We start from the raw sequence: 15,320 nt of genomic DNA, 5'->3' as shown, positions 1-15,320 counted from the left end.
GGACAAGAGCAAGGATACAGAAGACGAATACGAATAGCACAGTGACGACGACGACGATGACGATGAAGGAAGATGTAAGGCAGAAAGTGGTCCGACGGTTTACGCTCTACGTCCTGGGAGGAAGAGCCACGACGCCGACGGTTTATGTGTTTCTCGTTCGCTGGTTCCCCGTTTGCGCCTTTATATTGTTGGCATGCATGCGCCGCGAGGCAATGTCGTAAATGCATAACACCTACTGTGCGTGCATCGCTCTATGAAGCGCCCGGCACCGCTGCGAATGAAGTCGTCGTCTTCGCTCGGCGCGCCATCGTCCTTCTCGTCCTTGTTCTCGTTCCCATTTTCGTTTTGCAACTTGCGCCGCGCAACACCCTTCCGTCGCCAACCGCCGCTATTCCCGAGTTAAAACTCGACCATGATAATGCCGAATAGGGGCTGCACAGAATGGCAAAAAGGTGAAACGATAGAAGGCAACTGGAGAAGAAACGGAGGCTGGGAAAACTAACCGGCGGAGAGAAAACGCGGTACAGAGCGAAATGGAGAGGAGAGTAGAGCGGAGAATGCGAGTAGGAAGGCAAGGAGAATGCCATACACAATTCGTATATACAAACCTCGCGAGACATTTAGGATGCACATCCGGTTGGAAAGATGGCCGACCGTCGACTTCCGGCGCGGCAGGGAGCTGACTTTCGCGTTACCATTGTGTGCCAACTCGCACAAAGATTCTCTCTCTTCCGTCCTCCTTGTCTCTCTTCCTCTCTTCATCCTTCCCGCTCTTCATCATTTACCTTTTTTTTTTCCTAGCTGCGCTGCTGCTGTCTACTCCTTACAAGAACGCTGGTCCTCGGTCCTTTGTATAATCCGTGTCCATCGACTGTGTAATTTTCATTCAAATCTCTATTAGGACAAAGAAATTCGGCTACATTCGTACAGTCGCCGAAATGATTTATAATGTAGCATTATCTAATATATCTACTAGAAATATTCGATGCATCACTCGCAAGTGAAGATACCACAGGAAAACGATCATAGTGCATTTCACATGATAATTAAGATTCTAGCATCATATTTTGCAGCTTAGGGGAATCTATCGAAATATTTATTAATTTAAACTGAAAGTTTGAAAATCGATTTAACGATTATTCGAGTGATCCTAACGATATAAACGGCCTACTTGCAGCCAATTTGCGCGTGGTCTCAGTCAATTCAAAGAGTAGTCGTCCTTTTCGCTTTTTCCCCTCAAGACCTGGCCTGTTTTTTGTCAATTAGAATATTAACGATTTATCGCCGGAGACTTTGGCAGGGTGCACGATTAGGTCATCGCAGCTGATGACGCTAGCATATATACGACAAAGTTTTTGCTTAAAAAGTCCTTGCCCGTTTAAGATATTCCGGCCTCGTATAGCTGGGGTTGGCTAAAACATTCGGGAATACGAGACGGGGAGGCCACTCTCCTGATATCCCTGGGGATGAGACGTTATGTTTCTACGAGCCAAACGCACCCTTATCTTCTGCAGTTGCTGCCTATTTTATACGATCATCCTGTTCGTCACATTTCTTATATCTTACAACTCTGGAAAACGCAACTTTCGATTTTCAGGTGCTCCTATTAAGATGTTACGATATTTACAGTGGCATGGGATTATTCAAATAGAAGCTGGATAATATTTAGTTAAATATTCAACGGCGTACAAATATCTCAAGATACTATCTTTAAAATTCGACGTTACAAGAATTTCTATTTACAGTACAGAGAATTTTCTGTATATTTCAAAAGTTCACGTAGACAACCGATTTCTGGCATCAAGATTACGATTTGTATTTGATCATTTTTACAGCGTGTATGATAATAATAGGTCATCCCACAATTTATGGTTTCTCTTTAGAAATATTATTTGTGAAATACTTAACTGTTATCGATCTCTATATTTATGAGTACATCCTACTAACACAACCTCCAAAACAAACTTACCGTAACCCGATGTACAAAACGCCACGAGCCAGTAATATATGATCAACTCGAACGCAACAAAAGTTATTAGATTCAGAAACTGGACAAAGCAACCAACCGACACAAAACAATGTCGCGAACTTCGCTGTTACAACAATGCCAGAAAATTGCATCCCGAAGCTTCGATTGTCCAAACTACATATTTCTCAACTAATTTGAATAGCTCAGCTTTCGTTAGCCATAGAAACACGTAGCCTGACAATCCTCAAACAAGCCCGCTCGGAGCGGAAAGACAAACATTCAACTCAAGCGAATTACTCGAAAGTTACAACGCGTATTTAAAATTCCTTCGGCTAGCACTTCAGGTTCTCGCCTCATCGGCAGCTGCGCTTTGAAACCGTTCTAGTTGGGTTCCCACTTTTCGAAGTTCATCGACATTTTTGCGCCAATCCCGCTACCCCCCGCAAACATGCACTCCACCCACCCGCCATCCCCCTCCCACTCCTCCGCGTCTCGCACTGCCAATATTTGGCACATACATATTCCGTCGCGAAGGACCGGGAGTTACGAGCGACCAAAACGAGGGACGCTATTCTGTGCAGGAGGAGCTACGGCCAGGGTCGAGAATTGTAATCGCTAAGGTGTACTTGGAGGTACGTCCTTCTCTTTGCCCGTGGTGTGTAGCTTTCGTGTGGCGATACCGTATCTCGAAGTTCAATGTTTGCTCAGCTTGATTCATACCCCCTGGCCCACTCATCCCTATTATCCTCCGCTCTCCACGCCATCCCCCCCCCCGCTACCCCCTCCGTGAGCTGTATCTACTCACCCTGCTACTCGCAGAAGCCCATAGTCGCGCGGCCTTCGTCTCCTTTCGCTCTCTTTGCGCGCATACATATGCATGCCACGCGTACACAGACTCGTCACCGGTGCGTAGGCGACGTTACTGCATGGGCTTTATTCGGGCGCCATTCATGAAACTTGCAACCACCGGAACCACGATACTCGAGAACTTTTATAATTTTACAGAACTATGGATTCAATGGTTTCCGTTTTCTCATTTCCATGTGTTTTTAACTTTGATGGGTGACTTTTCATGCAACTGTATTAAATGAATAGCATTCGTCGAATTTGGACAATGTGCAGAAACTATACTTGAATCGATTGTAAATGTCAGTTCCTGTTTAGTTACATTGAACGAACCATTATTATACAATTTCACCTAGTTGGTGCAGAATCAACATCGGAATCTATCACTGGTTGTGTTGAATTCATTACATTAACATATAAGAAATGTTCATTAAGATTAATGTGTGAGAGCATGTATAATAATTTTAACAAAAAAATAAGATGATATTCGTATGTACATTATGTGTAACTTATGTACACTAGACGTCCAGAATAATTCAATACATTCTAGTATACAGTTAGTAGTAGCAGTCAATCATTTCTGAAACGCTTAGTCTGACTTCTATGCGGCAGCGCGTTGCCTTCCGTTCGAGTATGTATAAAGTAATAGAATGTATTAGTTCTCAGTAAAATATAACTATACAGCATTATTATTTACACTACACAATCAATATGTATAATATTTATATTACAGAAAAAAATAAATATAAATTAAAATTTTAAACGTATTAGTAAGTAGAATTCTCCGAAATTCGTTTTCTATAAACATAAAGACAAAAATAATCATAAAATCATTGAAGTGTTAACTTTGAGTAAAACATTCTGTAATAACATTGTATAAAGTATAAGTTTACGGAATAATACAATAACAAATCCATTCAGGTCTAAGTGTGATAAATCTATACAGTTAAATCAGTGCTAAATATCAAGTAGCAGAAATCACTCAGTTAGCTGTTCAGAAGGAGGAATGAAAAGATTGCGAATAACCCAGTGAGAAGTGGTAATTATATGCTCACGGTTTGTGGAGTGCCGATCGAGTGGATGAAAATAATAGGGCGACGATCTTCCTTTAAATACCCGTTTCATCACTTTGACGCCTTCCATTTATTATGTCTTCCCTTTCTCGGCACTGAAGTTATTGTTTACATGGCTATCAGAAATTATTCCTTTCGTTTGTTTGAATTCTATGAAATTCTCAATCGATTCAAGAAGGTATCCGAGTAAAAGTCAACAATCTGTGTAGCATGAACAAGTATATAACCAAAGTTCATTGTAGCATTTGTCAACAGTTGTTAAAAAGTTATTACTAGAAACTGTGGATAAATGTTTTCTTCGGTATACGATAATATATTGACGTTAAGCATAATGTTAGAGCATGTGTATCATAAACTCTCTTATTGGATTTTTACATTAAAATTCACAAATTACATCTACGTGTTTATATATGTATATGATAAATTTGCATCTAAAGGAGTATCTACATATATACACATACTTTATAATTATATTTACACGTATATACACAAATTAATATAATTTTTTTCGTACTTCGACGTCATTTCTTTTACAATACTTTAAAAGAATTACAAACAAATTTATTCGCATTTTCAATTAAAACATTAATTGACATCCCTATAAGTGACTACTAAAAAATTGGAGTACCATATTTATCCATTCGATTGAATGAATATAAATGCATTGATGATACCGAGAACATGTCACGTTTAGATAAGAATCAATCCGTATCACGTTTACTAAGTCTCGTAACATAAGATAAATAAACCACTTTATAAGCTAAAGTTTTCTAAGCCATCCTGTCGAAATTTAATCTTCCAATCTTGTATATACTACTACAATTGAATTTAACCCAGAACCAACGACGTAGAGCGTCATGTGACTCTAAACACAATAAGCTTAACAACGTATGCCTAATGTCTTGGAAACGCAGAGGAGCGTACCTACATACCATTATATATGTATGGAGGTTCGAGCGTACAATTCAGCTTCAAATTCCCAGGTAGTCGCGGGGTTCGAGGAGAAGCGTAAATTGCGTAACACACCAGCGCAAGAACTCATGTACAGGGTAATAAGAAAATTTGAGGACGGTCCACGATGCCATTTGTCATTGTCAGCCTGACCTCGAATGGTTCAGACCGGCGCGGCGTGCTATGTCGTTCTATTTCTATGCTTTTAACAATATTGTACATCATGCGTTGGCTTAGTCTCTTTTTCTCCGGTTCTTTCGCTGCTTCCCGCCTCTAACACCCCGTACGCTCAGTCACCCGGGTTAGTCGGCAATATGTCTTCATGCGGCAAGAAATGACCAGTCACTGACCATCCTTATAGCAATTTACAAGATAGTACAAGTCTTAGCCTGAATTTTGTTTCCCCAATTACGGACCGAGAGAAAATTAACCCGTCTGTTCCTTGTTGTCCACCTTCTGTAAAACTACGAGAGACGCTGACTGACATTCGGGCAAAATTGCGTCACGCTTCTTGCAACGAACTTTTACTGAACAAGTCCGATGCAAGCATGCTTACTGCGCAAACGAAAACGTTACACTATTGCCGATTCTACTAACGTTGTCTCTCACGATGAAGTGACAGACTCAATGTCGTTATAAATGCTCATGTGAACGCCAATGGAATCTGGAAATCTATTAGATCAGGTTGATAGATTTATATTATTCAGAGGCTTCCATCTAACTACGCTTCGTTATTATTGAACGGTGTATCAGTTCGATGACCTAGTGAGATGATTCTCAAGTTTACTGGTTTATATCAAAATAATTCCCAGTCTATTAATTACGTTTACTTTCATTTTAAATGAAAAAACCGGATACATTCTGCGCCATTCTCCTTTTGAAAAACCAATTATTTGCAATTGTATCGGGGCATAGGGTACACGTATGGGATTAGATATTTTCATGCTATAGCGATGGTAGTCATTGATTGCTGATTTCACACGGTCCCATTTGACAACGGCCAACAACCGATAATAGAACGTAACCGCGTACACTGGCGGATGAGCACGGTAAGGGTGAAAACCAGCCCTTGTGCACCTGCTGGTACCCATGTTCGATTAGCGATGAATTATCCCCTGTGAAACTCTCTTACGCGTGATTCTACCTGTTGGACGAAATCGTCTTTTATTGAAATCGTTTTTACTAATTCCTCGGGATTCTGAAGTCCTCGTCACGATTTTTCTGAATTGACGAGTTATAGGATTCATCCAAAATTATCAACGTCTAAAATGATACGTCTTAGCAAAAGAGTACAGTTCATACTTCACTATTAAATAGAGTATACATATTATATCAATTACACTTTAATCGTAACATTTAAACGACCATTATTAAAATAGTCAGTTAATTAAACAAGTTAACAAATTCTCAACTGCAGACACAAATTCTGTCTAGATTTTAAGTAGATTTTAAGATTCATAGTTTGCTCAATAATACGTTGAACGAAATTTATTTTTAATTGCTCGTGTCAGCTGCAGCAGCTTCGGTAACCCTGTGGTTCCTATTCATTCTGAATTCACTCCTTGCATTGAGTGTAAATTACCTCTTTAATAATTATTTCAAGTGTAATTCAATTACCTCAGCTCTGATGGATTTTAATACGACAGTTAATTACTTTCTTAACACCGCAGAAAGTATGAAGTTACCAATGAAGTTTTCAAACATTCTGAATCTTAACGTACTTATACGTGTAAACAGAAATACCAATACATTCTTTCATCATTATTATTAACATTGAAACTCTTTTTCTTTTTTAACATAGAAAATTTATCAATAATATGTCGCTACAAATTTTAATAATAACGAAGAAGTAATTTCATCATTGTTGGTCTATAGGTGTATACAATTACATCGTCATGGAAGCCTCTGAAACTAGTACTGGCGTAAACGTATGAAACAAGTGATAAACATAAAATGGTCAATTACACAGGACGAAGAAATGGTTGTAACGTCGCGATAAACGGTCAGAAAGGAGAGCTGCGAAGAAGGAATAGATACGAGTGCAGAGAAATACGTGATGTAGATATTAACTTGCTCGGTCTGGCTATCACGGCGAGGGTTATATCGCGACGTGCTCGTTTATAACGCTCCCGGTTATGGAACGTACAATATCTTTATCTTTACGAGGCCCTAATGTTTTTAATTTCACGACGGATTATCGTAAACGAAACAAGTCGTGGGTGGAGCGGAAGCGGGCCCAGGGTGGTCCTCGTTCTGTGGCATTTTGTTGCACGTAAACCTCGCCTTCATAACGTTCTCGCCAGTTAAATATTAACTGTTTCGTGATAAACGATGCGGACCCGGGAACTTCCTCTTTTTCTCGCTCCCGCCAAGGTTATGCTAATTCAGCCAAGGTCCGCGTGTACCCTTCTGTAATTTCGTAAGCGACAAATTGGCTATCCGGGCGTAGCATCGATCGTACTGGTCACGCTGACAGAAAACCGAGGCTGAAATTCAGAACGGAATGCCGTCTGCAAGAAGTGCTCGATCATACCACCGCGACAAGAAATTGCTCCCTAAACGATAACTGGATGATGGGATTAAAGATTATGTCATAAGGGAAAGTGTCACGCTGCCAGTGGAGTTTTTACGTTCCTATCTTTAGAGAGTGTCGTACTACCATGTAATTTTTGCGCCCTTATCTTTCGCGATTGCTTTACAGTACGCTTCGGGGAGTTCCGTTGTACTCCAAATTAAATTAAAGTCTGGATGGTCTTTTCACTCGAGACTTCTTTGCAGTGAAGTGGATGAGAACAAATGTGATTTTGTTAGTCGCGAGAGCTAATACTTGATCATTTTGCTTAAGAAATGTGTTGATCTGTCGGTGGATAATTGGTGATCTTCAACAGGTGAATAACAATACATGCAGAATTCTTCAGGAATAATGGAAATGTAATTGTGATAAAAATTAACAAGATATAAAGTAAAACATTGATAATTTTCTGTCAGACGTATCGATACATATTTTATGGTACCTTTATGATAAGCATCTGATTAATTACAAATTATTATAACAGAACCCTAATGCTGATACTTAATAAAGTAAACTTATAAAAAAAATTAACAGTTTAAAACATTTTTCAATACATGATATAATTCCAAATAAATAACTTGCATTAAGAACAAGAACTAGCATCATTAATACTGAAACAAGTGGATCATGTAATATATGATACTTCATAATTATTGTAAACATTTACTTTAAGGGACTTTATGGAAAGTTTAGTGCGCCGAGTTTAGCGTGCCCAAGCAGTTTAGTAAAACTAGGTTGAGTGGATTTAGCTAGAGATGTGTATCATATTTGTAAACACTCGTATGGAAGCAACAGCTTGTAACCAAAAATATAGTTTCCTTATAATTAACTTCGTAGTACCTGTAGCGAGTTCGCAAAGTTGAAGTTCACCAGTCAAGCACGCGCGCAGCTCATGAATTTCTAAAATCGATTTTCTCGAGAACGAAACGCTGTGTAAAATACTCCTATTTCTCATGTGCAGAATCATCTGCTTCTCAGGTGTAGCCATTACGAAATTCTTGTATGTTAGAATTAAAAGAACTTCAAGTCTATCATAGAAGATATGGAACATTAAATTCTTTGCTGAAATGTCTCACTCCAATTCAGATGTATTTTTAACTATTGTTCGTCAATTTATTTATGAATAACAACGAATGCTGTAGGTACGTGGCTTGTAACGCTGTAACTTACGGCGAATTCACAATAAAATGTAACAAAGTACGAAACGTATGAAACAGGAAGATACATTTGAACTCTTTTTTGGGGGAACATGGTAAATTCTAGGTAGCCAAGTCACACGGCACACGCAAAACAAACAAATGGCCGTCTATTATAATTACTGCATACAGGCTAGGCTAACATATAGCCGGCCATACATTTCTGGTCATAAACAAACGTGAGAACGGTTATTTATTAAAAACACTTTTAAATGCTACACAATGTGTAGAATATATAGCAGATAAACGAATTTAGTTATTCGTTAAAAATTCGTTTAATTAGTTTTAAAAATTATACGCAATAGTTAATAATTTCTCGAGTTTAATATAATTCTTTGGAATGTTTTAGTTATCAGTACATCTGCTAGATCAATTAATCAACTCATTTTTCATCAAAGCAAAATGTACAGTGAAAAGAAATTCAACTTTGACTCATCGTCACCCAGAGAATCGACCATTTTTTCTGTGCTACAATTTTCAGTTGAGCATGCATTCGAATTAAACAATTGGAGCATGTCTGGGCAAGATCGGAGAATACAATAACTCCCTTTGTTAGAAAGCATGACGGGAATTCGAAGAACCTGTCGCGACAACGCTTGCATATTGAATTTGCGTTACAGTACTGAGATCGCCGTTAATTGGGTTACCACGAAAATCACTAGACACGCTTGTCATACTAATTACCGTAAAATTCGTAGGCGCATCATGCAAGAAGATATATAACTTTTTCTTTGAGACGAGCCAGTTGCGAATACATGCGCATCCACGTCTATGTTTACTCATTTTTCCATTAAAGTTTCGTTTTACTTCGTACAACTCGCTCTCTATTTCTCTCTTTCTCTCTCTATACCGTTTTTATGTTTTCAAATTCTCTCCACAAAATCTCTTTGGAGTTCAGTTAAGTAGATTTCAAAGAACTGCTTTATGTACTAAGACCCCTGGCATCACTCATGAAAATTTTCTCGGAACCGAATGTCAAAACCTGCCTTACGAGTGAATTTGTAGGGAATTCGTTAAATCGTCCAACCTCTTCGTATCTTTTAGTCCACGGTCCGCTAAGTATGGCACAAAATCTTTTTAATCTATACGATTACACTCGCATCGTTTCAACAAGTCCAACAATTTATAATAATTTCCATAAATGTCCCCTATTGGATCAACAGTTAGTGGCCCTTATATTTCGAACCGAGTACGGCGCAGTAACCTCCAGCACCAGTTCTTAATCTTCGTTTGGGGGAATCGAAAAAAAAAGAAGGAAAGTAGAAGAAAATGGAAGGGGGTCCGCGGTGCAAGGACTTTCGACGCGCAGTTCTCGTCCAAGGGCAAGGGAGAAAGAGAGAGTTGGCCAACCAGCGAGCGAAGGGGTCGACTACCTCATGAAATAACAATTCGGTTTCGATCGCGAGGAGTCTGGAAATTTTCATCTCTGCCTGGAGGCATGAAACGCTGGTAGGAGAGCAGATCTACGGTCGTCGTAGACAGAGAGGAACAGAGAAAAAGAGAGAGAGTGAGAGAGAGAGTGAGAGTGAGCCGAACAAGAGCGAAAGGGTGAGCGGGGAATCAGATCGTAGGAGGGTGTCGGTGCAGAGGTGGTAAAGAAGACCAGGGGATGAAACTGGTGAACCAGAAGGGCAGAGAGGGGGGGGGCGGAAGGGGGTGGTGAGCGGAAAGAAGAGAGCGAAAGGTTTAAAATAATAGTAGAACACAGAGGCTGAGTCGGTCGCGGGAGGAGAGTAAGGAGAGTGCTCCGCCCCGCGAAATATGGCGAGCTTCGCTAGGACGTGATTGGGTGACGGGAGGACCTCGAAGCTTGCAAGCCAAGACATTGGTGCCCCCTTTTCGCGCAGCTACCCCCTTTTTAACCACCCTCAGGCACCTAACGGTACCCTCTTCCTACTTACATACAGCCTCTTGCACTTTCTCCCTAGCTTTGTCTTGCTTCTATATTTCTAGCCATCCTTGTTCCGTCTAGGCTAAAACCAGTAAAGTAACCTTACCCATTATTTCGGCTATGCGACCGATCAGCCTCCGATATTCTTCAGTGCGCGGTTATCGCCACGTGGCACGATAATTCCCGTCCCAATTGGATAAATACGTAGCTCGTGATCCTGGTGTACGTATCGGTAAACAGCAGAGGGTGTTTTTGGAAAACCGCTACTATTTGGGAGAACTTAGAAAATATCTTGAAATTTGAAAATATGTTTTAGTTCTCACTGAAATTACAGTTTAAATTGACAATGGTCACTACTTTTTACACGTGACGAGTATACTCATGACACGAAATACAGCCACTTCTCCGTGACGAGTATACTCGCGAAACACAGCTGACTAGTTAATATTTGCACAAGTCTACTGAACTATCTGGCAACTTCAATGATTCATAAACTAAAATATGCAACAACAACTCGATAGCTTGTGTAGATAAAATTCAGTTTACAGAAGCCTAAGTAACTCATTTTTTAAGAGCATTAAGTTGATCTTAAAGGAAGCCCAGTCATCCGAGCAAGTTCCTTAATTAAATTGTGTCTGTGGATAATTACTTCCTGAAAAAGTGTGTTCTCTACCAATAAACCTACGATATACATGAACTCTTTATACCAAGTAAGTAGAATGATAATTTCACGGCGTCTGTATATAATTAAGATAAAAAATTGAAATAAAAATACCGCGCAAAGGGTAATATTCAAGACAGTGGTTTATTTTACGTTATTCTTCCGTTTGTCGTAGGTTGCACCTAGGTGACTGTGGTATGGTAATCAGCTTCATATGCCACGAAACGTCCTTATCGAGTGTCTCGTCGACATAGTCGAGCCCAGTTCGATGTCCCTTTTGTATGCGGAAATCGTACACGGCGCGGGAGGTGAAATTCGATTCAGGTTCGAGGTGGTCAGCAGAACGAGTTTCCGGTCTGGAGACCCGATAATCTCGGTTGCGCCGTTCCACGCATGAAGTTGTCAATCAGGGTTGATGGTGTCCCGCTGGAACGTTCGCTGTCTGTCCGACTCGTCCACGGATATATAGGAGGACCGGACACGGCACGACATCCGCAGTATTCATGCGATCTATCTGATCGTCTTCCCGTTCACGGCCTGCAATGTGATCAGTCCATCTGTGCACCAGGCCTGGATGTTGTATTACCAATTGCTTTGCTCTATTAGACCATTCTACCACTGTGGCGAAAGTAGAAAGTAGAAAGTAGAAAGAAAATTCGGGGTTGCTTGTTAGGGACTCTTCATACGATCCAAATAGTAGCCATGGAAACATGATAAGTGGTTAGGTGAGTTTAACACTACAACTAATCGATATGGCCCATATACTTCAAATTTCTTAAAATTAATCAATGATTAACAATGGTTTTATTGATAATTTTGGAGCCAACTACTGTAATAGAGAATCAATTACAGTATCTCAGAGTTAAGCCCCTTACAATTAATAACTTCCAGTACTTTTGATTTACTTTCCCGAAATAATAACAAAAATTCAATTGATTCTCGATCATGTTGCTCGTTTAAATCCCATTCAAAAACGCACAAACACACGCACATCCCAATCTCCTGATACTAGATGTCACTAAACGCTCTAAATTAAATTTCGTTCAGTCTCCTCTTCCAACGCTTGTCAGTGTAAATGACAAGCGTTGGGATATCTAGGTACTTTGACGCCCTGGGCAACAATAGAATGCTGCACCCCTCGATCATTTTCTGCGGTTATACATGCATGGCGTTTTTGCATTGTTATAGCTAAATTTTGATCACGAATTTCTGTGAAAACAAAAGCTTTCTCACGGATATCTATCACCGTGAAATATTAATGACTTTTTAGATGGAAACTTCGTCTAAGTTTGAGGTAAGGATCAAAATGTTTAAACTGTGAATGATTTTGTTGAAAGATAATTTATAATTGGGAAAGTTCTTGGGCTAATATTTTACATAATAAATCAATAGATTTGGATCTTATGTTGATTTTTCACATGAAAATTTATCAAAATCACCTTTCCATTTAAATTATTTCAACAGCTAACATTTAACTATAGTAGTAGACGTACTACAAAAATACAAACATAAAACTGCTCTCAGATTATTTTTTATAATTTAGTAAGCAAATAGAAGATATCCCTGAATATATGTTTCTATATTTAGTGTTTGAAACACTTTCTGATTTCGATTTTTTGCCATCTTTTTCAAGCAGGTTTACCATGATGGAAACCATGAAAGCAGTGTTGTTTTTTCACCTTCCAGAGGGATACAGTATCCGACAAGCACCTAAAACTCCCAATATAACGTACCATACTTTTCGCGTAAAAGGTTTTGGAAAAAAGCCTGTCAAAAAAAAAAGAGAACAAAAAAATGAAACGAAACTAAACAAAAAATAAAACAATTTCCATAGTGATCATTGTAACTGATGTAAAGATTTGTTTCGAATACCATATTCGAAATAAATTTTTGAAATAGTTATAACGAGAAACAAGAAAAGTGGCACGAGTATCCCCACTCTTCCCTACTGAATTGGAATTCGTGCGAGATTTCAAGCATGTTCGATAGCAATCAGAGGTGATCGTGCTTGTTTACGGAAGGAACGGAGAGATTAATCATTCATTTAACTTCGGCAAGTCGCGTTCGCGTCAGTGCGGCTATTCCAGTTAAATCCAACACGCTCACCCTTTTACACCAGCGACTTCCCTTCTTTAGTGTCGTCCTCCTGGCTGTTGTGAAAGAGATGTAACTCGAGGGCTTCTCGTTGCGACAAGTTACGCCCACTTCAATAGAAACGGGATTACGTGACTCCGCAATCTCAAGTCTTCGTCTTCTTAATCTCGTTTCGGTGCCATTTTAATTCCCTTTCCGAGACGAATGGTTTCGAGTAGTAGATCAAGTAATTTCTCGCCTTGATTTTTGGAAATTGTCATCGATGCATGACTTCATTCGTAAATGGATCCTTATTATGGGGCGGGAAATAATTGTGCACGGAGAAGAAAATTCGGTATACCGAATTTATACATAAAAAAAAACACGTTTTCACATTGAAAACTTGTTGTATAAATTGGGAAATAAACTATTATCTAATAAACGATCTTTTTGCTCGTAAAAATTCAATCGAAAGAAATGGTTATCAGAAAATTGTAATACACAATTGGTTCAAATAATTGAGGTTTTACTAAACTCATGTTGCGAGCTACTTAGGGCATGCGAAAACTTCGGAACTGTAATGACGTGTAAAAGGGTAGTCGAAGAAAGTGGCGAAGGGTGAAAGGATGTGAAAGCTTCCAGGAAGGGTTTGCATGGCCAGACCATGACCTAAGCCATCAGCAACTTCGTTTGCAGCGCGTCTAGCACGATCCTCCCCGTACTCTTACTTTCGCAGTCGAGGTTGTCGATTTACGTTATTTCATGTAATATCCACACACCAGCTTCCCTGTGAAAGTATGTATCGATTTTTGCGCCATAAACATAAATACCGAATGCATCGTTAAACCCGGGATCCATAAATGAGTTTCAAGCATCTTAAAAGCTTTTAGTGATTGTAATACAAAAATTTCAAATTAAATTGGAGTTTCGAAACGTTACAACCTTGATTAGCGTGAAATTCTTTGTCGAAAGTCTTTAATTAAATCGAAGATTCATGACTGTTTGCACTTATAATCAATAGAATCACATTTGATCTCACATTATTTATTTTAAACAAATTCCGAGCAAGAATACCATTTTGAATTTACTTAAATTATTATTGTACCACTGGTTACTAAATTGATTTCAAATTTATATTTGTTCCTCTATTATTGAGCACACGTTGATAACTTTTGTGCCAATATTTTATGAACTGTCCTTAAGTCTCAAGAACGTGATAATATAATCAAAACTTTGTGCAGCGGATGACATAGTACGTGAATAACCTTTGTTGTTATCGTAAAGTTTCGGGGAATTATACACTGATTTCCATGTTAAGTGTTGATTGCAAATGAAGTGAAACTTTGTAGAAACGGAACGTCTGAGAGGAAACTCGCTTCCATCCATTTTATCGATAAGTTTCTCCAATGGGATGAGACAAAATAACGACGATTCACGAGGAGACAAGGGCGAAAAGAGCAGGGAAGATTTCATATCGTCGCCCCCCAACGCTTTCGAGTAACATCGTCGAGACGATGCAGGACGCACCTGAGCGCCCCTTTCTCACTCGTTCGCTCCTCTCTGAGTGGCTTAGAAAAAAAAACTGTCGCTTGAGAAATTTAAGGTGCTTTAAAAAAAAATGCTACATTTTCGCATAATGAAATAGCCATTTATTTATGCTCCCCTAGAAATGGCGCGCCAAAGTGCCACTATATTTTATGAAAAGAACGCACGCTTACCTATTCTATTGAAAGCATACATTTAAATTTAAGACTATAGAAGTTTGCTGACACTAAAAGATAAAATATATAAATATATTGGCTACCCGTGCACCCAAGTTTATGCAGATGGTTAATAACAACATTAGTTGTAGCACACCAACTTAATTTTGAATATATAATGAAGCTACATGGTCTACTTCAGAGGAAACGCGAGAAAAAATTGTATATTCTAATGTGCAACACTAAAAACGCATTGCGTCAGCCAGCGTACACGCGACAGTGTTAGGAAAAGATTTAGATCAGTTTCGGTTTGTTGCTCGTAGAACTAGAATTATCACTATCTCGTGATGTCGTGTTTGAAAACCATGTCACGGCAGAAATGCAACGA

The 15,320-nt window shown here is 39.2% G+C and overlaps 1 protein-coding gene across 4 annotated transcripts in view; it reads left to right on the top strand.

Moving 5' to 3' along the window:
* LOC128881777 (nucleolysin TIAR) overlaps positions 1-15,320 on the top strand; it is a 504,665-nt gene that overhangs the window by 74,908 nt on the left and 414,437 nt on the right. For 3 of the 4 annotated variants that reach the window (XM_054133088.1, XM_054133097.1, XM_054133105.1), the window contains exon 3: positions 2,551-2,601. The exons of the other annotated variant lie outside the window; for it this stretch is intronic. In XM_054133088.1, the coding sequence (XP_053989063.1) occupies positions 2,551-2,601 (51 nt within the window). The remainder of the gene's footprint in view (positions 1-2,550; positions 2,602-15,320) is intronic. 4 annotated transcript variants of the gene reach the window in all.

This window comes from Hylaeus volcanicus, chromosome 1 (genome assembly GCF_026283585.1).
Source record: "Hylaeus volcanicus isolate JK05 chromosome 1, UHH_iyHylVolc1.0_haploid, whole genome shotgun sequence".
In the NCBI taxonomy this organism is placed as follows: Eukaryota; Metazoa; Arthropoda; class Insecta; order Hymenoptera; family Colletidae; genus Hylaeus; species Hylaeus volcanicus.
The sequence above is the reverse complement of the archived record's forward strand: the minus strand, read 5'-3'. Positions and strand labels throughout refer to the sequence as shown.